The following is a 23,419-nucleotide window of genomic DNA, read 5'->3' on the forward strand; positions in this document are numbered from 1 at the left end:
ACTGAGGTCTTACTGTACATTTATATATACATGCATTCTTCGGCTGGTGTGACTTATACTCCAGAAAATACAGTATAATAACTTTTAAACCAAAGATTTAAAAAGTTGATTGTCTGCTTGTGGCAGATAAAGAGTTTCAGTTGATCATTTTCTAGGTTCCACTGCTGGTAGCAGTTTAAATGTTTCTGCACTGACCAGTTCCGTGGCAGAGGAGGCAGCCGGCGATCTCCTGACCCCGTTTTGGCCCAGCATGGCGAACTGCTCCTGATTCAACTTCTGGGCCTGCTTGTGACTGAAGAGCTCGTCCATGTGGTCCGTGTCCAACTCGTAATCGCCGTCCGGTCTATCCTCTGTCCAGATGTTGTGCTTACCCATCACCGTATGCTTGGGGATGGTTTCCCAGTTGAAGTTGCGCAACTTGGAGCGCCGACGCTCCAGCATGCACCCGCCTAGGATAGGGGGTGGCGGAGGTGGTGGTGGAGGAGGGGGCTGTGGAGGGAGTAGAGGAGGGGGCGGTAGAGGGGGTGCGGAAGGGGGCAATAGTGGGGGATCTTCAGGTTCCATCTCAATGGGGTGGGCTCAGCTGTTGACTCTAAATGAAAAGAAAGCCTGCAGGAGCAGGATGGTTTGGGGTTTCATGGGATTTGGGTGCAACGGGAGTGTCCCGAATGGGGGTGAGAGTGACGCATTCATCCTGAAGGGAAAAGGTTGCAACAGTGTTATTTGTGCAACAAAGACACACCTCAATGTTGCACAGGTCATTCACATTAATGGCTATCACTGCGATTATGTGACAACTGATTGCATTTGCATTGCAAAATAAAGGAACCCAGTTCCTTTAGAAATGCATTCATAACAAAGCATAATGCCACAAGCCAAAACATAATTATAGGAACAAAATTATTTGAAATCAGGAGTCGAGGAAAATACTTTTAATATTGGTCCGTCACTCAATTTTGACTCGATTTGGCTAACCTACACTGGTTCCTTCTCAGTGTAAAACGGTGCACACAAAGAAAATATAGTACATTGCTACTGAAATGCTGACGTTAAATACAATTGACAAACCTGCGTTCGAAGACATGTTGTACAAGCTTGATAACCCGGGCTAACAATTTTGAGTTTACAAATTTATATTCAAGTAGCTAGTTTTATGAGTTACCATACATGTTAATAAAATAAACTTGAAATACAAAAAAACAAAACTTGTACATTTTACCGTAGTAGGTACATGTATTAGTGAAAGAGAGTATGTGGAAAGTGTAATGTTTTTTTCCAGCATAAAAGTTGAGCTAATGCTATCCACCCATCCATTATCTGCACCGCTTATCCCGAGTAGGGTTGGAGGGGGTGCTGGAGCCCATCCCAGCTATCTTCGGGCAGTGGGCAGGGGAAACCGGTTGCCAGCCAGTCGCAGAGCAAACAGAGACAGACAACTCACTCGCTCATTCACTCCAAGGGACAATGTGGACCGGCCAATTAACCTGAGATGCATGTTTTGGGAATGTGAGAGGAAACGGGAGTGCCCGGAGGAAACCCACGCAAACACGGGGAGAACATGCAAACTCCACACAGGAGTTTTGATCTCATGACCTCAGAACTGTGCCGCACACGCACTAACCACTGCGCTGCCGTGCTGAGGAGCTAATGCTAGCAGTTTGCTATTTTTTGGACTAGTGAACCAAACCTAATTTACGAAATGAAGGACTTTAGATAAAAGTAAAAACAACATGTACTTTTTCCCTGCAATACATGTACTTGTGAAAGAGAGCGTATATTGGAAACGTTTTGATAGCATAGAAATCGAGCTATTGCTAGCAGTTGGCTAGTTTTTTTGAAGTTATGAACCAAACCTGACTTACGATCCACATGGTTTAATCAAAAATAATAACTACAATTTATATTTATAAATCAAATCCGACAAGCTTTTATTAAAAGGAAAAATTACTTACAAACTAAATAAGAAATTGTGTAGGAGAGAATATATGAAAACAAATAAAGCATTTTTTTGATTGCATAGAAGTGGAGCCAATGCTAGCAGACAACTAGTTTTGGGGATCACCATACATTTGATGAAGCAAAGCCGATTTACAAAATCCCCTGTCTTTAACTAAATAAACTATTAGATAACCTGGGGGGTACAAATACTTGTGAAAGACCTAGAAGGAAAAAGTAGAAAAGTTTTTAATAGCATAAAAGTTGTACTACTACTAGCAGCTAGGTAGTTTTGGGGGGGTTGAATCAAATCTGAGTTCCTAAAATATGTGCTTTGACGTTATATAAAAACGTCTTTCCCTTTCGTAAGACACAAGCAATTATGGAATAAAGCGTATTTAGAAAAAGTGAAAGTGGGTTGTTTGATAGAATAAAAATCATGCTAATGCTAGCAGCTAGCCACTTTTCTTTTTCACAGGCGTAAAAAAATGCGGCCCGGGGGCCGGATCAAACCCGACAAGCATGTTAAAGAACCTAACCTTACACACGAAATCAAATTAAAAAGAACACAAACTTCTACTCGTTAGATGAGACGGATATTTGTGGGGAAAAAAAGTGAGTATGGAAAGTCAAAGTAGTTTTTGCGAAAGCATAAATGTCACGCTAATGCTAACGGCTAGCTGTATTTTTTAATACATACCGTACATTATGTTCGTAAATTAACCCCCGCCCCTTACCACAAATAAAGACAATACTGACTAATAATTAAAAAAATAAATAACACATTTTGTTTTAGATGTCAAGCCCTTATAGATCAAATTATTCTTATTTTATTGGTACTTATTGCAAGAAATACCTTTTTCCACCGCCGATCCTGGCAACAGTACTGTACTGTTTGCTCTCAACTCAAAGATAACAAAAGCAAAAGATAACACAGATGCAATCATGTGACAGAATACACCATGACTCAGCGAGCATTCAAATCAATGAAAAGAAACTCACCCTTACTTTGGTCCACTTAAAAATAGAAAGCGTCTTTCGCCCAATTTATTCCATTCCGGACAGGCTGGAACTTGAAAAACTTTAGCAATATTTCTTCCCATGGGAATGAGGCCACGCCCATGGCGAGAGGTGTGCACAGGAGTATGAGTGCGCGCGCTTACCTGGAGACGGTTACTGGTGGGAATTCCAGCTCTGTTTAAAGAAACGATTCTTTCGTCTCGGCTCACTTAAATGAGCCGACTCTTTCAGCAACCAAACGGCTCTTCAGACTGATTTTGTTTCCTTAATCCAGGTGTATCAAAATCATTTTAGCGAGAGAGCGAGAAAGAGAGAGAGAGAGAGAGAGAGCGAAAAAGAGAGGGAGCGAGAAAGAGAGAGTGAGAGAGAGAGAGAGAGCAAGGGGGTAGGAGAATTAATAGAGACAGGATAAAAAATTGTAAATAATGTACAGACAAAAGGGAAGACAGAGAGATAGAAGAACAGAGGAAAGAGAGACAAAATTGTACAGAAAGAGTGATCGAGTAAGAAAAAGAGAGATAGAGAGAAAGAAATACATCCCCAGTTGATGTGTGATTGGTGGCTGGCTATGTCAACATCCTGTAGACATATATCTAACTGCAAGTCATTTTTCTCTTCTGCTTGATTCAGTGTATTCTCGCAAACCTGATTAAAATCCTTGGCGGGCCTGGTCCAGGCCACAGGCTGCATGTTTGACACCTATCCTTTAATCATATATTATCATTATGTATCAGTACGAGAGAATTTACATAAAAGGGGAGAAATAAAGAAAAAGACAAAGAAGAAACAAAATGAGAAAATAATTTAATAAAATAAGTGAAAAAAGAGATTGGAGAGAAAAAACAAGAATAAAAGAAATGAAAAGCTAGGAATCAAAGAAACAAAAGATGAAAAGGAGAAAAGAAAAAAAGAAGTAAAAGCTAGGGAAAAAAATAACAAATACGAGAAAAAGGAAAACAAGGGGAAAAAATTGGGAGCGAAAACAAAAAAGGAAAACTAGGGGGAAAAAACAAAAGGGGAATATATATAAGAGAAAAAAGGAAAATGGGAGAAAAATATGAAAACCAATAAAAAAAGAAGTCAAAAGCTATTTTAAAAAAGGAACAAAAGAAGAAACAAATTTAAAAATAGAAAAAAGAAGAGGAAAAAGGAAGCAATAGAAAGAAGTATAAGCTAGAAAAAAAGAAGCAAAGAAAGCGTTTTTTTTTTTAAAGGAACTGACTCTTGATTGGAAGGGAGCCAGCTCATAGAGCCGTTTCGTTCAAGAATGAAACATCACAAAAAGGGGGAGCACTCCTGGGATCAGTGCTGGCCCTCGCTAAATTCTTCTGTGATGAACTTTGAACCTTAGCGGTAATTTATGGACTCGAGCGATGTGATTGATGAGGATATTGATTAGTTTTAAAGGTGCACACACTCTTACGTACATGAAAAATGGTAAATGGTCTGCATTCATATAGCGCTTTTCAAGTCACTGAAGATCTTCCAAAGCGCTTTACAATGTGCTTCACACTCACCCATTCACACACCGATGCCAGAAAAGGCATTGTCTACTAAAAAGAAACACAATTTTGGGCTGATTACTAACAGGGTTTGTACACTTTTTTTCATGGTCAAATTAGAGCACTTTTCAAGCTCATTTAAGGCCATTTTATGTTTTTCCACGACCTTCAAAGAAATCCAGCACGGATCATAAGATTTTTGTTATTGACTTTGATGACTAAATTAAAGTTGCTATCTTGCTGCTAGCACATACAAACAGCTCAAAATAGCACAAAGTATCTATGATTTATGATATTTTTGTGTCAATGAGCTGCTATAAAATGGCATGAATTCTGCCGTTCAGCTTCAACAATGCAGCTTGTCTATGTCACACTTGTTTACCAACACAGAGGGCTCTATAGGTGCTGAGTAATAATCGAGTTCAATACAGAAGACAAAAAACAAAGTACGATTTGTAAAAAAAGAGACAAATGAGGCAAATTTGGCCTCATTGAATGTTATTGGTTTCTCCTAAGCAGTGTGCATTCAATCTTTCGATCGACTGCTGATATTTTGCTTTTTGTTTTACTTATTCAAATTTATATATTTTGTGTACTTTTCAGAGGAGCTGTGTCGAAATTGGTTAAAATAAAATTATAGTTAATTTCTTTGCATTTTATCATTTATTTATAGGACCAAAGAGATAAAACGTTTTATTTTGATTTCATTATTTCGCATTTTCAGGGATTTTGTGTTGTTGTTGAACTATAAAACTGTTCAGTTTGTAAAAAGCTAAAATTGTTATGTATCATTCAATTTTCTGTTGTACAGCCGCGAACATTTTAATTTATAATTCATATGGCTTATTAGATAAGTAATTACTAAATAATTTGTTTTACATTCGTACAGAAAATAAATTTGGATTACTCAAATTAAATTGTATTTACCTTATCAAAAGGCTGCGGTTTCATTTCACGGTTTTTGTAGCGCAGATAAAGGGGATGTTATGCACGTTTAAATCCCCCCTAAAAATCATTAAAAATACATTATGGTTCGCACAAATGGTTCTGCTTCGTTTCATATCTATCTGTATGGATGTAGTGAGCATTAGGCATAAGTGACTGTAATCAAAAAATATGACACATTTCTTTTTTCAGCATTTGAAAAAAAAATGTCCAGCAGACTTTATTTTACAAGCGCAGCACGACAGAGTGTGAAAACACAATGCAGAAAATAAAGAAAACACCGCAAACACTCGCTTTAAAGGGACAGAGTGTAATATTAAGTGCCTCTTATGATTTAAAAAAAAAATTACATTCAGGAAAATAAAAACATGAGGTTAAATACTAAGCAAAAATAAATAAATTAGCATACAGATGATATTTTACTAAAAAAAAAAAAAACATGTCGAAATGTTTCTATTTCTTTTACATAGTGGAATCCCTACCTATAAAATGCGGTCATGTTTGTAGGGCATGTTGCTGCAACACTGGTTTTCTTTGCATTGGATCAAACACTGCTTTCAAGTGGTCAAATATTACACACTGGGGCTTTAAACACTACTGTACATTTCTTCTGTACCGTTTGATGAGCTAGCTGGCGAAACTTTACAACTTTGTAAACTGGTTGTAATTAGCTCAGCGGGTATTGAAAACGACCAAGAAAGACAACCTTCTTATATACACTATAGTTCATACATGATATATATGTATTTTATTACATACTCATTTGAAATTTCTTTTAGAAAAGAACCTAGAAAAAAAGAATTAACTATCCTAGAAACTAAATGAAAATATTTACACATTATTATTTACATAAATGGACTAACAAATTGGTTTTGGTCTCGCAAAATATACATAGAGATATAAATAAAACTGAAGTGTGATTGAAAAAAAAAAAACCCTCTCTGATGTGATGTTTCCTAATTTGAATATTTTGTTGTTCACTGCTCCTCTAGCCAGGACGGCTTGTCAGCGCCGGGTGGCTTCAATTTAACGTTGAACTGCACCAAAGTTTGTTCCAGTTGCTGCTGGTTGCCAGCAAAGTAGGCTGAGATTGCATTGTGAAACAGCAGCAGCTGCTTGTGCATCACTTTCACCTGGAGACAGAAGAAACACTCCATTATTATTCATTTATTTTGTAGTCATTAAGCCTCATTTTCTATGCTTAACATGTATTATTCAGGGAAAAAACTTAAAACTCAGAGAGCTGTAATTAATTCTCTTGATATAAGTATTTATACAAGTAATGTCACGCATTCTTTGGCAAAGAAAAAGACAGGACTGTCTTGGAAAATTAGAGTATTTAGATAAAGTTCTTTATTTTCTGCAGTGCAATTAGAAGACCACAATATCATTCATTCTGATTTGTTACAAATACAGTGGAACCTCGGTTCTCGACCATAATCCGTTCCAGAACCCTGTTCGAAAACCGATTTGTTCAATCACCGAAAATCGTTTTTTCCCAATAAAAGTAATGTAAAATCGTTTTAATCCGTTCCAACACCCTGAATGTTTACCATGAACGTAAACATGAAGGTAACCCAGGCTAATCGTACGTTCGCGTTAGCGTAATCTTCCGTATGAAATATTACACTTACATGAACGTGTAAAAATAAAAAAATCAGGTCGTTTATACGTCATTTAGCACCCGGGTCTCCACAAAAAGTGGTGAGCGGTTAAAGGATAAAGAAAAGAATTATGAATAGGATTTCTTACCTTTGTGGTGCTCAGCAGAAGCCATGCTGTTTGTATAGCAAGATCGGAAACTCGCACAACTTCTTCATATTTTGCTATTATTTCTTTCTTAAATGCAATAGTTGTACGCATTACTCTTCTTTTTTCACCTGTAGCAACTTTGCTGCTTGCACCGACCTTCTTCGGAGGCATAATTAGGGGCTAAAACACTCCGTTCACCGATATTAAAAGCGAAAGCGAAGAGAAGTGCGCGCGCACGTCATAACAGTTCTTCACGAAGGGTGGGGGCAATCTACACGATCTACACCCGTACGCCGCTCAGCATCGCATCCTAGAGTACCGGCGTTCGAACTCCGATTTTTTGAACGAAAAGCGAAGCAAGAATTTCTCAAAATTTTTGGTCGAGAACCGATTTGTTCGAAACTGAGAGGCGTTCGAAAACCGAGGTTCCACTGTAGAGTGAAATATGGATTTTTTTTATTCTTTTAATATTTCTGATGAGAAACCTCTATCATGTTTACTTAGATTTCAAGAAGGCGTTTACCCTTATCCCGCGAGAGCAAATTTGTGTCATCCGTGGGGGGTCCATTTTTTTTTTTTCTTCTTTCTTTCTTTCTTTCCACCTAAAATGAACAGCACCCATGCGGATCCATTACCCAGAGATGACTATATCTAAGAGCTGGGGCTGGTAGAGAAAGGGAGCTACTTAGCGGATCTTTCTCATATCGCGGGGGTTCTGGTCACCATGAACTGCTGTTTTAATATTGTTAATTAAGGAAAAAACTCAAATATCTGATTTTAAAATATTGGAATATCAGAAAAAGTAGATTTGTAGGCTGATAGCCATAATTAGCAGTATTAAACTAATAAAAAGCTGGCATTTTTTTGTTAGATTCAGAATGTATCTTTTTTGGGAAATTTCATTACAGAAAATAATTAACTTCATCACTCTATTCTATTTTTTATACAGTCCTGTAAAATATATATGAAGTAGTATGGAACCTTAAGTTTTGACAAAAAAATTAGATGTAGTTCAATAAGGAATCTTGTTAATCTTTGTTTTGCGAAAAAGTGACCATGATTGACAAAAAAAGAAGACCAGCGCAGTTGTTTTCCTGCCCAGCCTAAAAATGTCAGGTGAAGATACATAAATACATACAAAAATTTCTCCTGTATTTTGATTGTTATTTGGCTATGGCTCATATAAATTTTTCCTGTGGCGCTCTCTATTGCTAACTCTGTTCCCACATGGGACTATCAGTCATGCCGCATTCAGAAGCACAGTTGCAATTTCTGGCCTATTATGACATTTTTTTTCTCTGATATCCATAAAAGGGTATGACAACCTTGTTCTCCTCCAAAAACTTGAGTTTTATGCTAACGTCGCTGCGGAGCCTCTCGTATTTGTCCCGATGCACTTGGTAGTCGTGCTGCGCCATGTCGATACGGACCATGATGGCGCCGTCCCTCGGGCCCATGCTCAACTCTTCCAGGTCTGAACGATAGGCGTCGAACTCCAACCTGAAAGAGAAAAATGCTATCACGGGAGAGCATTGGAGGGCATTTGGGTTACCTGCATAGATAAGACCAGGCATGTCCAAAGTCCAGCCCAGGGGTCAGTTACGGCCCGTGATCATATTTTTACTGGCCCACAACCTCTGTCATAACATTAAAAAGATGTGGCTTGGCAGTAATGTTGACAGTAATATAAAATAAATTTGTACAAAAAAATATTAAATCACTATTTCAGCAGATTATGGCAGTAATCCTTTGGACACCTGAGGCGTGTTCAGGAGAGTGAGTGATTGCTATCGCGAGCTATCGCTAGCTTCTGAACGGCCAGTGATTATTGTGCGCTCGCGTGCCCGAGTAATCACGGGAGAAAGACCGCTTACTTTGATTTCCAACATGGCGTCGACAGTGCATTAGATGGAGGATCTCACCCTGACGAGTGCTGTTGGCGATGTAATATATCGTCTTACATTGCCTGGTAATGTTTGTGAACAATGCAAGACAGGTATGACCCTTCCACTGCGTTTAGGATAACCTTAACTGTGTCAATATGCGAACTGTCGCTCATATCAGCCAACTCGCTCAAAGCAAGCTGTAGAACGAAATCCATTGTACTGTCGTCGGCCATTTTGGATCAGTAAGGCAATCACAGTGAGCGATTACAAAACGTTCAGCAGTGCGCGGCAAGCAATTATCAAGAGACTACATGTCTGATCACTCTCCTGAACACGCCTCTGGTCCTTGGCTTTCTGTAGACTTTTTGCTCAACCCATTTTCGACATGGTGACTGTAAATAAAAAAAGGAAAGTTGACCGGGAGATGTGCCTCTTCCAGGACAAGTAGAAACTGGGGTATATTTTCACCAAAATCCAAAACAAGAGACAACAGACTTTGGCTGTTTTCAACAAAAATAATATCAAGAGGCACTGCCAGACCAAATATGCTGACCACAAAAAGTTAACAGGAAATTAATGCTGGGAAAAGGTGAAAAAACCAGAAGCTTTGTTGACGGCACAGCAGCATTTTTTCACAAGACACTCACGGCGGGTCAAAGACGGGTCAAATGAAAATTCTACTAAGGCGGGCTATGATATTGTGACGCTGATCGCCAAATCTTTCAAGGAGGTTGAATTTATATAAGGCTGCTCAAATAATGCCAAAATGTCTGCCCAACTTTATTTTATAGATTTTCAGTTTACCAAATCTGACCCTGTTTTTGAAAAGTTTGGTCACCCCTGCCTTAAAAAATGTCAACTAAAACGATGTGTGGATTCTAAACAAAAAAACGCCTCCCAATGGCATACCTGTCGTTTACATAGAATCACGGATGGTAGGCCACACACCCTTTTGGTTTCCTAGTGTTTTAATACAAGAAAGGGAGGAAAAGACCACACCACCTTTGGGATACTTGGCGTTTTGATACAATCTCAAATCAAGGCCACACCCACTTTGACCTACCCTGCATTATCATACAATCCCAAATGGGTTGCCTAGCATTTTAATAGAACCACGGGAGGGAAGGCCACGCCCCTTCCAGTTTACCTGGCGTTTTCGTAGTGCTTGATGGTTATCAAAGTGTCTTCCATGGTTTTGTTGACCAAAGTGTCGATGCTGGACACGAAGAAGTTGATGGCGCCAAGCAGAGACTCGCCGTTCTTGCACAAGAGCTTTTGAGTTTCCGCGTTGTAGCCGAACTCATCCTTGTTGAGAAAATTAAACAATAAATTGAAGAATACATTTTTTTTCCCTAAACTTACCAAGTGCAGCAAAATCCATGTTTTGTGTGTGTTTATATGCTTCTAAACAGAAACCCAAATAGCTTCATATAAGGTCAGTTTAGCCGATAAAATTATGGAAAAAAAACTTTTGAATTACTTTTTGACGTTTGAAAATACAAAGATTTATATGCTGCAGGCCTTTAAAAGTATAAACAAATTAATTAATTGTGTGCTTTTCTAAACAAAATACAAATTTGGGGATTATTTTCTTATATGCAAGATTTTGGAAAAACAAACCTAATTGCGATTTTTTTTCAGACTGGTATTGACATTTCGATGCAATTTTTAATTTGAAAAGAAAAGTGCTTTTCAGTTTGTTTTTTATGAGTACTAAACCATCCTGTTGTCCTCGGGTCAAAATGGCATGTTGTTAAAAACCCAGAAAAATCTCCTTGAATTATATTTTATTGAGTTCTAAATTTTGTTTTCCTGGATTGGTCCCAACAGTAGAAAAATGAAATGCCGTTTCATTTCACTTTTCCATTGAAGCTGTAGAAAACAACTACAAAAATGGTCCTTAAAATGAAGACAACACAAAGGTTAATTGTATTGACATGCTTTGTTAAGAAAACAGTGCTTTATGCTGGGGAGCTTTGTTAGGGATGCGTCTGCTGACATAAGGCTGAAACCGCAGTGCCAATATCGATTAGATTTTGGTTAATTGTGCAGCCCTACATGACTGCGTAACAATTCACCACTTGAGGTCACGATTGTTGAGAATATAGCGTAATCGTGTGCATTAGAAGATGACACATTACGGAAGCCCGAAGGATACCACTTGGCAAAATTCTAGAGCTGGCTTCCGTATTTTCTTGAGCGAATTTCAACCAGCGGAGAATGCAAAAGCTGCTGCCAATACTTGCCAGAAACAACAACAAAAAACAAGAGAGACGGATACACCCAGAGATACTGAAAATATCCAATAGCTGGAGTTGGTCAGAGCTGGTGTAAGCAGCAAACCTTAGCAGCTAGTGGGAGAATCAACTGCAAAAGGTCGGTAATATATTGCAATAGCAAAAAAATGAAAAGCAATTTGTCAATTGCTCTGAAACACAGAACTCAACGGTATCAGTGGCTAAGGAAGGAAACAGTTGAAAAAATGTGGAAGAAGCCTGAATCACGGAACTTTTGACAAACACTAGCATGACCAGCTGTGGAAAGGCAGAGAAAGCTTTTTTCACACGTAGCAACTAAGAAGAACAATGGCAACTAGGTAAGAGCCAAAGCAAAGTGGCTAAAATAAGTGGTTAGAGAAGTAAATAGTGGAAAATATTTGTGTTTATTCCTGCGAGCCATCACAAAATGACTAGTAGTGAGCTGCATACATCCAAAGTAGCTGAAAATAGTCAATAGCTGGAATTTGTGAGAGCTAGTGTTAGCAGGTAATTTTGCAGCTTGAGGGAGAAGCACCTAATTTTTTTTGTAGCATATTGCATGAGCAAAGCAGAAACTGTCAAGCATCGGGACCCTCAATCACAGAGCTCATTGACATGAGTGGCAAGAAAAAGAAACAGTTGGAAAATAAAGTGCAGGATGCCTGAATCATGGAACTCTGCAAAATTGGGGGGACAAAGCAAGTTTTTTTCTATGCGGAACTTCTAACAGTAAGAATAGGAGCAAACGGAGTGCCATAACCTGCAGCCAGGTAGCTCAAACGAGATGCTAGGGAAGGAAAGAGTAGGAAAAAAGTTGTGTAAATCTTCTTGTGCGAAAACAAAGGACTGAGCTAAATGGTTACCCTTGTTGCGTCTGAAAAGAGCGAATAGCTGGAGATGTTGGAGATGGTAGATGTGGCTAACTTTAGCGGCTAGCGGAAGAAAGCTACAAAGAAAGCCAGTAAAATATTTGATTTGTCACGCATCAGGACCCTGAATCCCATAATCTTTACCTGCATGACCAACTCTTGAAGGCGAATGACTCTAAAAGACAGCACAGGAGCAGCCAACAATAAAAATAGTGGTTAGCGTCAAGCCATAGCTTGCAGCAAAGTGTGTAACCTAAGTGGAAGAAAACAGTTAAAAAAAAGAAAGGTGACTAAATAATGGAAATCAGAGACATTTGCTTACGTGACCAACTCTGGAAGACGAGTGACAATAAAGGATGAAGAAGAAGCATCTAACAATAAAAAGAGCGGGTAGCAGCGAGCCATAGCCTACAGCCAAATGGCTAATGTGAGTGGCAAGAGAAGGAAAATATAAATAAGAAAGTAATTTAATAATGGGCCATTACATCTGGAGTACAGCTTTGTGTGGTTAGTGGCCGGTAAGTGCTAAAAGCATCACAGCAACAAGCTAGCTTAGAAAAAATGTAATTCAGGCTTAAGTAGTAGCGAGGTAGTGGCCAAACAAGTTAACTTCTTCAAATTGTGTCAAATTCTTAAAAAAATTCTAAACCTAAAGTCGTGTTTATAAGATATTACATATGTGTTTGCTTATTATTTTAACCAGTAGTGTTTTCTGTACACAACTAAAGTAATTTTACACCACTAAGGGTTGCTATATATTACACACTGTTCATTAACATGCAAAGCGAGCAGTGTAGCTACCTGGAGCTCGGGCGACTTCTGGCTGAGGTCTGTGAAGGTGTCTCCGAGGGCCTGCTGCGTCTGCACCATGCTCTGAAAGTGGCTGGTTAGGGCCGTTGCTAGCCGCAAGATGTTCTCGTATTTGCTTTTGGTGTCTCTCAGCATGTCGATCTGTGCTTCCAGATCCAAGTCCACCGTCCGCGATCCTCGCCCAAAGCGCTCAGAGAACATCTGCTTGGTGCACTGAGTGACATAGATTGTGAAAAAGAGCCATCAACATTATACAGGGTTTTGTACACCTTTTTTATGACCAAATTCAAGTAATTTTTAAGGAAATTCAAAGAAAATTATCAATTTGTTTCAGTACAATTATAAGGAAAAATCCAGCCCAAATTAAAAGAACGTGAGCCTAAACCTATGTTTCAAACCCAAACTCTTGCCCTAACCTTATTTTGGAACCCTAAAATCGGTTTACAAACCTTAATTTGCAGCCCAAACCAGAGCTCTAAATCTTACCCTAGCTGTAACCCTAGCCCTTACCCTGATTCAGATTGTAACCCTTGCTCTAAACCTATTTTGGAACCCAACAACCCTACTGTACTTCTATAGAAAATCAAATTTTTTCAAGAACATAAATTCTTAGATTCTGATAAGTAGTGTGGACAAGCTTTACACTACCTCCCACATATTATGATGAGGTAGAGAAGAAACAAACAAAGTTTGTTGTACTACTTCTATAAAAATCAAAATATGTTCTGATGAGAAACAGAAATGCTTTGTATCTTTCTAACATGTTGATTGAAGATGAGAAACATAAATTCTTAAAATCATTCTAACGAATATAATCGATTATGGCGAAGTTCTCCAGTGACACACGCATATACCAAAGAGGAAGCGGGCAGACACAACAAAGTTGTGCTACTGCTCATATACAAAATCTAAATATTATATGATGATGAATACATGTAATTCTTCTATTTTCTATCTTTCTAAATAGCCAAGCTCCCAAGTGCCTCGTACAGATCACGAAGAGGAAGAAAGGGACACAACCAGCTACTACTTCTATAGAAGACCAAAATATGTTCCAATGTGATAGAGGAATGTTTTGAATCTTCCTAACAAGTCGACTGGTGACAGGCGAGCTCTCCAGTACTTGCACACATTATGAAGATATAAAGAGGATACACAACCAAGTTGTTGGCGGTTATTGCTTCGATACCATTGGGCCAATCTTTACCTTATACGTGTTGATGCCCCATTTTTTCACACTGTCGAGCTTCTCCACTGCCACGCCTCGAGATACTTCCTCTGTCGCGTTGCAGTTGTTATAATTTGAGGAACCTTCAAAACAAAAGACAAAATGCAAGCTTGATAAAGCGGTTTTTGACAACGTGAACTTGAATGGTGGCGATGAACAAATGAGGAAATGATGATACCTGAGAGCTGCTCGCTGGCGGCTGGTTGGCTGCCGGCCGAGCTAGCTACACGAGATTTCATGCGGATGTCTGTTATGGGTGAGGTGGGGGAGAGGGTGAGGATGCAGAAAACGGGTGAAGGTGAAATGAAATTATGTCTCTTTCATATCAGTGGCATGCATTTTTTTGCATGCACTCAAAAACAGGAAAGAATGGAATAAATTAGATGAAATGCAAACAAGCTAGAACACGAGCTGGTTGTAACAGTACAGTGTATTAAAGTAGCAAGACAACATCCTGGTTATATTTGGTTAGTGCATCCTTTAACCCTCCTGTTGCGTTTTGTATGTATTTAAAGAAAAGCTGCCTCTGCCAAAGAGAATACAATTCTATTGTTCATCTTAAAAATGTTCTACCATGTTTTGTTCAGTTAATGCTAGTGTCCCAACGCATTCCATCTTGTGTTTCTTCCATGTTTTTGTTCAGTTACCGCTAGTTGGTGTTCAGACATATTCTGTATTGTGCTCATTCATGTTCTGTGTAGTTAGAACTAGTGTTCCAAAACATTAAGCGTCACCTTCCTTTCATGTTTGCTTCAGGTAGAGCTAGTTATTGTTCCAATATATACTGCAGTATCCTCTCAGATGTTGTGTTTAATAAGTAAGTGTTCCGACGTATTCGTAGTTATCTTTTTCCGTGTTATGAGGAATTAGAGACAGCTATTCTCCTAACCTATTCTGTGTCGTGTTTTTTTCATGTTTTGTTCAGTTAGAGCTAAAAGTGTCCCAACATATCCCGCAAGGTCTTTCTTGTTTTTGCTCTGAGCTAGTTTGTGTTCCAACATATTCTGTGTTGTCATATTTCATGTTTTGTTCAGTTAGTTATGGTTAGTTCTCCAACACATTCTGCATTCTCTTTCAAATATTGTTCAGTTACGGTTAGTTAGTTCTCCAAAATCTTCTGCATTATTTGGATTTCATGTATTGTTCAATTACAGTTAGTTAGTTCTCCAACATATTCTCCAATATATCTTTCATGTTATTTTTATGTTTACATGCATCCATCCATTATCTGCAGCACTTATCCTCAGTAGGGTCGCGAGATGTGCCAACTTATTCAACATTATCTTTTTTTATGTTACATTTAGTTAGAACCATTTAGTGTTCCAACTTGAGGGTCTGCAACACGTCGTGTGTACACTTTATTCTCAATGCTTTTACTCCATGCTTAATGTACTGTGTGGAGGCTAAATGTAAACAAAACACAATGCCAATGAGAACGCTACTATTCCCTAGTGTAGTAGAGGAGCAGTTGCACTTTATTCTGGGACAGTTATAATCAAAAAAGGTTCCCTGAGGTCAACCATCCCTGAACACCCCCCAAAACTGAACCAACTGCGTCACTGAATAACGGCATCAGGAAAATGCTTTCTTAAGGTCAAGGAATAAACAAAACAAAACAAAACATGAGGGTCGTTAAAAATATGATATTTCATCTCAACTGACACTGCAGACATGCAAGGAAGGCAGCAGAAAAAACCTTCAGTCCAAAATTGAGGTTTTTTAACAAAGAAAGGGAAGAATCAAAGAATTTAACATGAAAAAAAATATCTAGATGCACCAGCACCTGGCGCAGGTCTTCTTTCCAAATATTTGGGGTTGAAATGAACTGCAGGTCCTATGAACATAACGTAACATAAAGCAGCGGCCTGATGAGTGACTATGAAGCCTCGTTTTTGTTGTTTCTGTTGCCGAATTACAGGGTTCGTACACTTTTTTACGGGCAAATTCAAGCACTTTCAAGGCCATTTTTTTTTATTTCTTCAGTATTATTAACGGAGGAAATCTGATGTAAATCAATCCATAACCATGTTGTTTGAGGGCACTGAGTTCGGCCTGTAAGAAAAAGAACCAGAAAATTTGAAACATCCTATGCCAAATATTAAACCAGCAGCTGAATAGGGCATAAAAAATGAAACTGCTTCATTTCATTAGTGTTTGCTTAGGTCTTTGTTTAGTTCATGCTGTATCAAATTTTCTTGTCATTTTTTATTTTTACCCAGATTTGTACTTGTAAATTGCACAATGTGATATAAATTCACTCACTTTCAAATTAACCTTCACTTATGTAGTAGCAGTCACTTATTTATTAACAAAACTGTTCCATATTAACAGAAGGTACATAAACTTAAGCAAACGTCAAGGTAAGACCCAAGGCCAATTTTTTTAGTACTCTAATGTGCATCATTCAGTTCCTTCATCTTTTCTATTTTTTTTCCCCAAAAGCCTCAATATTTTTCCGTTTTTCTTTAGGTGCTCTTTTGCGTTATTTTGACTTTGAACGGAGGTACAGTTTGCGTTTAGCTTTGGCTTTTTCTGCATTGCTGTCAGCAGATTTTATCAGCAGAGCCTTAGCATTGGCATTTTGGTGTGATTTACCTGTTCTGATGCACCTTTCCTAATGTATATTTAGGAGGCGATGATGCTTCACATGATAAAGCCGTAAAAAGTCAAGTCAAATTGTTTAGCCCTTGACCACAAGAAGTCTCAGAGGGCTGTACAGACAACACACAGACATCATAAACATGAAATATAGGTAATAAAGGAATGTCTGGTTAACAGCTTCCTTAGGGGCCGGTCACACAGACATTTGCGGCTGAATCACGGCCAGAAATTTCTGCCTTTGGGGCGGACGCTATTGGACGCATTGAGATCGCCATTCAGACGAGATACAGCAGTGCTTAACACGAGGTCGCAAATTCGCGCGCGGGTGGCAGCGCGAAATAATTTTGCGCTGCTCAATTCTTCTGAGCGCGGGTACACAGCCTTTCACGAGCGTATCAAGGCTGAACCACGGCCAGAATTTTCTGGCCGTGAAGCAAATGCTGTTGGCCGCAGTAGGACGTTTTGAGACCGCTATATAGACGAGATACAGCAGTGCTTTACTCGCGGTCGGAAATTCACACGTGGTTGGCCGCACTCAAAACTTTTGAGCTGCTCAAAAGTTTGAGCACGTGTTAAACCGCGTGCCGCACACGTGGTCAACACGAGGTAATGACGCGGAAATTACGTGCTATGGTCGCGGCCAGGGCGCGGTTACACATGGGTAGGACGGGAAATTTCAGCGGGTAATAGTGGGTGGAGCATGGTAATAGCATGTTCTGCGCCTGTATCGTGGTGTTATTACGTGAAATTAGCGTGTTACGCGTGTGACAGTCTTTCGCCTTTCTCTGCGTATATACAGCGCGATTTGCCGAGCACAAGCACACGTCAGTTGTGCTGGAGACGTCAAGGGGGTGAACATGGATCCCCGTCAGCGTAGTGACCTCGTCTTAATCCATTTTTTTTTCTTGACATTTATTTTCAAGATAATAAAATAAAAATGATGCCATAGCTTGAAATCTTGATCTTCACGGGACTGTGTCTTGAGCGGTAATGATTTCTACAGCCCGGTGCATCCCTGCCGAGATTTGCATACCCTCGCTACTACAACCACTTTTACCTCGTTTTATCTCACTTTTAGGGAATGTAATGGCGAACATATAACCAAAACCACTTCGTCTTGCATTTATTGGGAATTTAATACAACTTAAACCATTCCGTCTTTGTTTTTGTTGTGAACGCAACACACCAACCCCCCCACCCCCTCGCGTGAACGCGCATTCTGCTGTGCTTCCAACAAAAGCGATCGTATTCTATATAAAACGCTTATTAAAACAATAAAGTGAGCTAATTATAACAATTGGGAGATCCTAGTCTATATAACGCGTTTATTTAAACAATAAAGTGCGATCGTATTCTACAAAATGCGTTTGTTAACGCGGATGACAACAAAAGCGATCGTATTCTATATAAAACGCTTAATAAAACAATAAAGTGAGCTAATTATAACAATTGGGAGATCCTAGTCTATATAACGCGTTTATTTAAACAATAAAGTGCGATCGTATTCTACAAAATGCATTTGTTAACGCGGATGACAACAAAAGCGATCACAGCAGAATGTGCGTTCACGCGAGGGGGTGGGGGGTGGTTGTGTTGCGTAGGAGTCGGATTTGGGCCCAACACCGGCTCGGGAGCTTTTATACCCGTGGTCCACACGAGAAAATGACGCAGAAATGACGCGATGAGGAAGCGGAACAGTCGCCGGCGTCTTTTTTGCGGTCATACACCGATGAACAGCGGGGTAGCCAATTTTGCGCATTTTCCATCGCAGGCAACCACGGGCGAAAAAAAAATCGCAAAATTTTGGCCGTGATTCAGCCACAAATGTCTGTGTGACCGGCCCCTTAGGGCAACATCATTCATAAGCTATTGTGTCTTAAGCCTAGATTTAAACACAGAGTTTGCAGATTGAATCTCAAGTTCTCTATTTAGAAAACACTCTCAATTTCTTCTTAGTTCCTGGGATCGTCACAACAAACTGGAGCAACTTTACGCTGTCATTTCAGAGGAGCCCTTTTACATCATCACTGAGTTCATGAGCCAAGGTCATTATCATGATGCAAGTAGTAGCGGAATCGGAGGGCTTCACCTTTCAGTGCAAGTAAAACAAGTTCATGAGGTAAAAATGCGCGAAAGGATAAAAACGTAAAACACAATAGTTAATCCCTCGGTTATCGCGGGTCATTGGGACCAGATTCCCCTCCGAAATGAAAATGTGCGAAGTAACAATACACCTTCATCAGAATCACCTTTTCAGAAAATGCTTGTCTACTATTGATCCCAATGCAATAGCAGTGGCGTCATTTTAAAGCCAATTTTATTATTTATTTATTTTACGAATGCATGGTCTGCAGAGTCAGACTGCTGAGAAACATCATATGGCATACATTTCAAGCATTTTCAAGCACTAACCCAAAACAAAGCATTTCCCTGTCCTTGAAAACACTACATTAAAATTCAAGAATTTTCAAGGATTTCAAGCACCTGTACGAACCCTGAAACTAATTGGAGTAGTTTTGTGCCGATTGATTTCATTTGTCGTGGCAGGTAGTACCTTTAATGGTGCTGGTTGGGATGATGTCTCCCGCTGGGCCACCGTAACCTCCCGAGACAATACTGGTTTCATTCAGGTTGGGCCCGGACACCATCAGCTGCTGCAAATCCTGCAAGAAATGTAATCTTATTTTTGAGAACATATATTAGGGGTGCACCATAGATGTTTTTGCTACCAGTAACCAATAAAATCCCGTTTCTGGAGACCTATACCAACATTCTTAATTTGTATTTACAATTACATAAGGATCATGCAGCTTGAGTAAATGTGTCTCCAAAAAGTAACGTTGCAGACACCACAGCTTGACTTCATCACTCAATCACACAATACTTACAGTGCCAGTAATAATTATAATGACAAGATATTGTTATGAGCAACCAGGTTTTGCAGAAAGTGCAACAATAATGGGTATGTTCCTGATGTGAAAATACAACACTTCTAAACATTATACAAGAACTCCAATACTGTGGCTTTCATCATTAAGTGTCTTAAGAATAAACATAGATTGTTTAATGAGCTTCCATGAAAAGGAATTGTGTCCTATTATACTGGACCAAACCCGAATAGCAATCAGTGACCTCTCAGCTTCCCACATGCGACAATTCGTAACTGGTAAAAATACATTAAATAATTGCGCAATTTCTATTTTATCTCCAATCGATGTGTACTCATAAAAAGCCAGGGATGGCTCGCGGGCCATATGGTACGTACCCATAGAAAAGCCATATATGGCTCGTGAGCCATACAGTATGTACCCATAAAAGAGGCAGAGATGGCTCACGAGCCATACGATATGTACCCATAAAAAAGCCATATGTAGCTCGCGAGCCATACGGTATGTACCCATAAAAAAGCCATATATTTGGGTTGTGAACCATACGGTATGTACTCATAGAAAAGCCATATATGGCTCGTGAGCCATAGGTTCCCGACCCCTGCTCTAGTAGTTGCCAAAGTCAAGCAGGTAGTTACTACAGCTCCATATTATTTTATCGGTCAATCTGAACAAATGCAAAGCATTTTGGGAAAAACACAATAAAATATTAACCAATAGCAGGCCGCTAATTATTGTAGCTATTTTTTTAAATTTATGTCATTTTACAGTAGTACAAAAGCATTTAGGCAAGTTGACAAAAATATTTACCAAAAAAAAATCAACAAAAATAAATGTTCTATATATTATTGCTGTAGTAGTTGCCAATACTAGATTGCTAATTACTACAGCTCAATATATTTTCATGTCTCAAGCAATAGGGTTAAAAAAAAACACCTTAAGTGGACAAAATTATATAAAAGAATAACCAAAAAATCTTCTCTTTTTTATTGCTGTAAAAGTTGCCAGAAAACTACCTACTACAGCTCCAGTACTAATTGTATCGTAAAAAAAATCTTTGCACATGTTGTTCCTATTTAGATTACAATTGTCATTACAGTGGAATCTCGGTTTTCGAACGCCTCTCAGTTCGAACAAATCGGTTCTCGACCAAAAATTTCGAGAAATTCTTGCTTCGCTGTTCGGTCAAATAATCGGAGTTCGAACGCCGGTACGCTAGGGTGCGATGCTGAGCGGCGTACGGGTGTAGCTCATGTGGATTGCCCCCACCCCTCGTGAAGAACTGTTATCACGTGCAGACGTGTTTCGTTTTGCTTTCGCTTTTAATATAGGTGTACCAAGTGTTTTAGCCCCTAATTATGCCTCCGAAGAAGGTCGGTGCAAGCAGCAAAGTTGCTACAGGTGAAAAAAGAAGAGTAGTGCGTACAACTATTGCATTTAAGAAAGAAATAATAGCAAAATCTCATCTCATCTCATTAGCTGTACCGCTTATCTGTATTAGGGTCGCGGCGGGGCTGGAGCCCATCCCAGCAATCAACATGAGATGAGATGAGATGAGATAATAGCAAAATATGAAGAAGGTGTGCGAGTTTCCGATCTTGCTATACATACAGCATGGCTTCTGCTGAGCACCACAAAGGTAAGAAATCCTATTCATAATTATTTTCTTTACCCTTTGTTTATTTTTACACGTTCATGTTAGCGTAATCTTTCGTACGGAAGATTACGATAACGCGAACGTACGATTAGCCTGGGTTAGCTTTGTTTATGTAAAACATTCAGGGTGTTGTAACGGAGCCCCATTTCCAATGAAGCGCTAGCCACTTGTTGTGGAGACCCTGGTGCTAAACGATGTGTAAACGACCAGATTTTTTTATTTTTACACGTTCATGTTAGCGTAATCTTTCGTATGAAAGATTACACTAACGCGAACTTACGATTACCCTGGGTTAGCTTCATGTTTACGTTCATGGTAAACATTCAGGGTGTTGGAACGGATTAAAAATGATTTACATTACTTTTAATGGGAAAAACGATTTCAGTGATTGAACAAATCGGTTTTCGAACAGGGTTCTGGAACGGATTATGGTCGAGAACCGAGGTTCCACTGTATTTTAAACATTGCAGAAACGACATTAGACGTGGCGCTCCAGGATAAACAAGTAATACACTACTCAAATAAAAATATTAAATTAAAAAAAAGTAATATATACAAGGAAGAGCTTGAAAACTTACCTAAGTTGTAAGAGCATTAGAAAATATGAATTAAGTAGTACGTGAAATTAAAGTAAATAACGAAAAAAAAATGCATGGGCAACTTTTACTCAGGCATTTATAAAAATAAAATGTCGATTAATGTCATTTCAATTAATCTAAACTGGCTAAATAATATTTGTGGGAAAGAATTTGAACTTGCAAGTGCATGTAACACTTTTAGAGGTTGAAATAATGACATCTAAAATGTAGAAAAACGAGGTTTAAATCCAACCTGCTCCAGACTGCCATCCACCGCTTGCGTTCCAGTGTCTCCATTGCTGTTGATGGGAATCTCCATCGTGGCTGCTTTGCTCATAATGCCCTCTGCCATTACTTAAAAGCTGAAATGGCGTTTGGGAATATAAAAAAATAAATTTAAATTAAATTAACCTACAAGGAAGCTGCTAACTGCTAACTGCAACTGATGTGGCGAAGTGACAGCTAGCTAAAAGCTGCCTCCCAGTTCGCTCGAGTGAATACAAAGAGTCAAACTAGCAGTGTAGATTCATCTAAATAAATATAATATCACTGCAAATGCTTTTCCTATAAATTAATCGAAACAATGCAAGGTTACATCCATGGCTGCTGTTTGCAACTCATCCTGAAAAATCCCTGCATCCAGCCAAGCATCGGCTTTAGCGTCTCTTCGAAATAAAGGTTATAAATTTTATATCTACGGTGCTTTGTTTTCAGTTATCTGTTAATTGAATATTATTGTCACATAACATACAAAATATTAAATAGTAGTCGTTTGGCAGTGTTTGAAGGACTGTATAGTACCCAAAACAGAATAGATACCCTTGTTCTAAAAGATTGTCAATCGAGGAGCCATTTCCGCCCTGTTGTCCACGTATCGCTTTGCTGACGTCGCATTGTCACTTACTTGCAGTAACGATTTAGTTCCTGAGAGAGTCAGTAGGTCATCGTGAGTTGTTTGTCTTTCCTCATTTTTTTCATGCATTTTGTAAATAATATTACACAATTACCAAATACTCCGAAAACAACAAAATATCTCATCTCATCAGCTGTACCGCTTATCCTCATTAGGGTCGCGGGGACAAAAAAATATATACACTAAAAAAGAAAATCACCCGAAAATAAAAAATAATCACTTGACAAGAAGCAACAAATGTTTGTCAATTGTTTATCAAAGCTGTGGATTTTAACCCATATGGCATGCGTTTTCTTTTTCGACACAATGCATGACAGCAAATGTTTTGGACGTGAACTTACAAGTGTGATGACTCAGCCCTTTTGAATATATTTTTCTAACCCATCAAGATGTTCGGTGGCATCAGACCTGCATCCTTTATCTGCTCTGCTTATCTTCAAAATAGAATAGAATATACCTTTATTGTCATTGTTACAAAATGGATTGAATATATTGTGCTGGAACCCATTCCAGCTATCTTCGGGCTGTGGGCAGGGAACACCCTCCACTGGTTACCAGCCAGTTGCAGGGCACACAA

The 23,419-nt window shown here is 39.0% G+C and overlaps 2 protein-coding genes across 4 annotated transcripts in view; both read right to left on the reverse strand.

The window, feature by feature from the left end:
* Positions 1–3,076, reverse strand: part of fhdc4 (FH2 domain containing 4) — a 23,698-nt gene extending 20,622 nt beyond the window's left edge. Inside the window, exons 1-2 of the mRNA XM_088346236.1 lie at positions 2,938–3,076; positions 196–694 (exon numbers count right to left, since the gene is read on the reverse strand). Coding sequence (XP_088202362.1) covers positions 196–564 — 369 coding nt within the window. The 5' untranslated portion in view covers positions 565–694; positions 2,938–3,076. The remainder of the gene's footprint in view (positions 1–195; positions 695–2,937) is intronic.
* Positions 3,077–5,588: 2,512 nt separating this feature from the next.
* On the reverse strand, positions 5,589–22,834 carry LOC148357493 (arfaptin-2-like). 3 transcript variants are annotated; one of them, XM_088345812.1, is made up of 9 exons: positions 22,749–22,834; positions 22,183–22,291; positions 19,361–19,469; positions 14,384–14,452; positions 14,185–14,288; positions 12,969–13,190; positions 10,188–10,345; positions 8,480–8,654; positions 5,589–6,535 (listed from the first exon to the last, which is right to left on the reverse strand). In XM_088345812.1, the coding sequence occupies exons 2-9, from the start codon at positions 22,279–22,281 to the stop codon at positions 6,380–6,382; spliced, it is 1,092 nt and encodes a 363-aa protein (XP_088201938.1). In that variant the 5' UTR covers positions 22,282–22,291; positions 22,749–22,834; the 3' UTR covers positions 5,589–6,379. The 3 variants fall into 3 exon arrangements, with proteins under 3 accessions (XP_088201938.1, XP_088201937.1, XP_088201939.1); XM_088345811.1 differs by lacking the exon at positions 22,749–22,834 and having other exon boundaries at positions 22,183–22,723; XM_088345813.1 differs by lacking the exons at positions 14,384–14,452; positions 22,749–22,834 and having other exon boundaries at positions 22,183–22,721.
* Positions 22,835–23,419: the final 585 nt, after the last annotated feature.

The sequence above is a fragment of the Urocampus carinirostris genome, chromosome 10 (assembly GCF_059441175.1).
Source record: "Urocampus carinirostris isolate Australia breed hairy pipefish chromosome 10, RoL_Ucar_1.0, whole genome shotgun sequence".
Classification (NCBI taxonomy): Eukaryota; Metazoa; Chordata; class Actinopteri; order Syngnathiformes; family Syngnathidae; genus Urocampus; species Urocampus carinirostris.

Coding starts and splice junctions, on each gene's coding strand:
- LOC148357493 (XM_088345812.1), bottom strand. CDS start 22,281: ATGGCAGAGGGCATTATGAGCAAAGCAGCCACGATGGAGATTCCCATC. Junction 14,453..19,360: donor CCCAACCAGCACCATTAAAG/GTACTACCTGCC, acceptor CACCCATAACAG/ACATCCGCATGAAATCTCGT. Junction 14,289..14,383: donor CGCCAGCGAGCAGCTCTCAG/GTATCATCATTT, acceptor TTTGTTTTGAAG/GTTCCTCAAATTATAACAAC.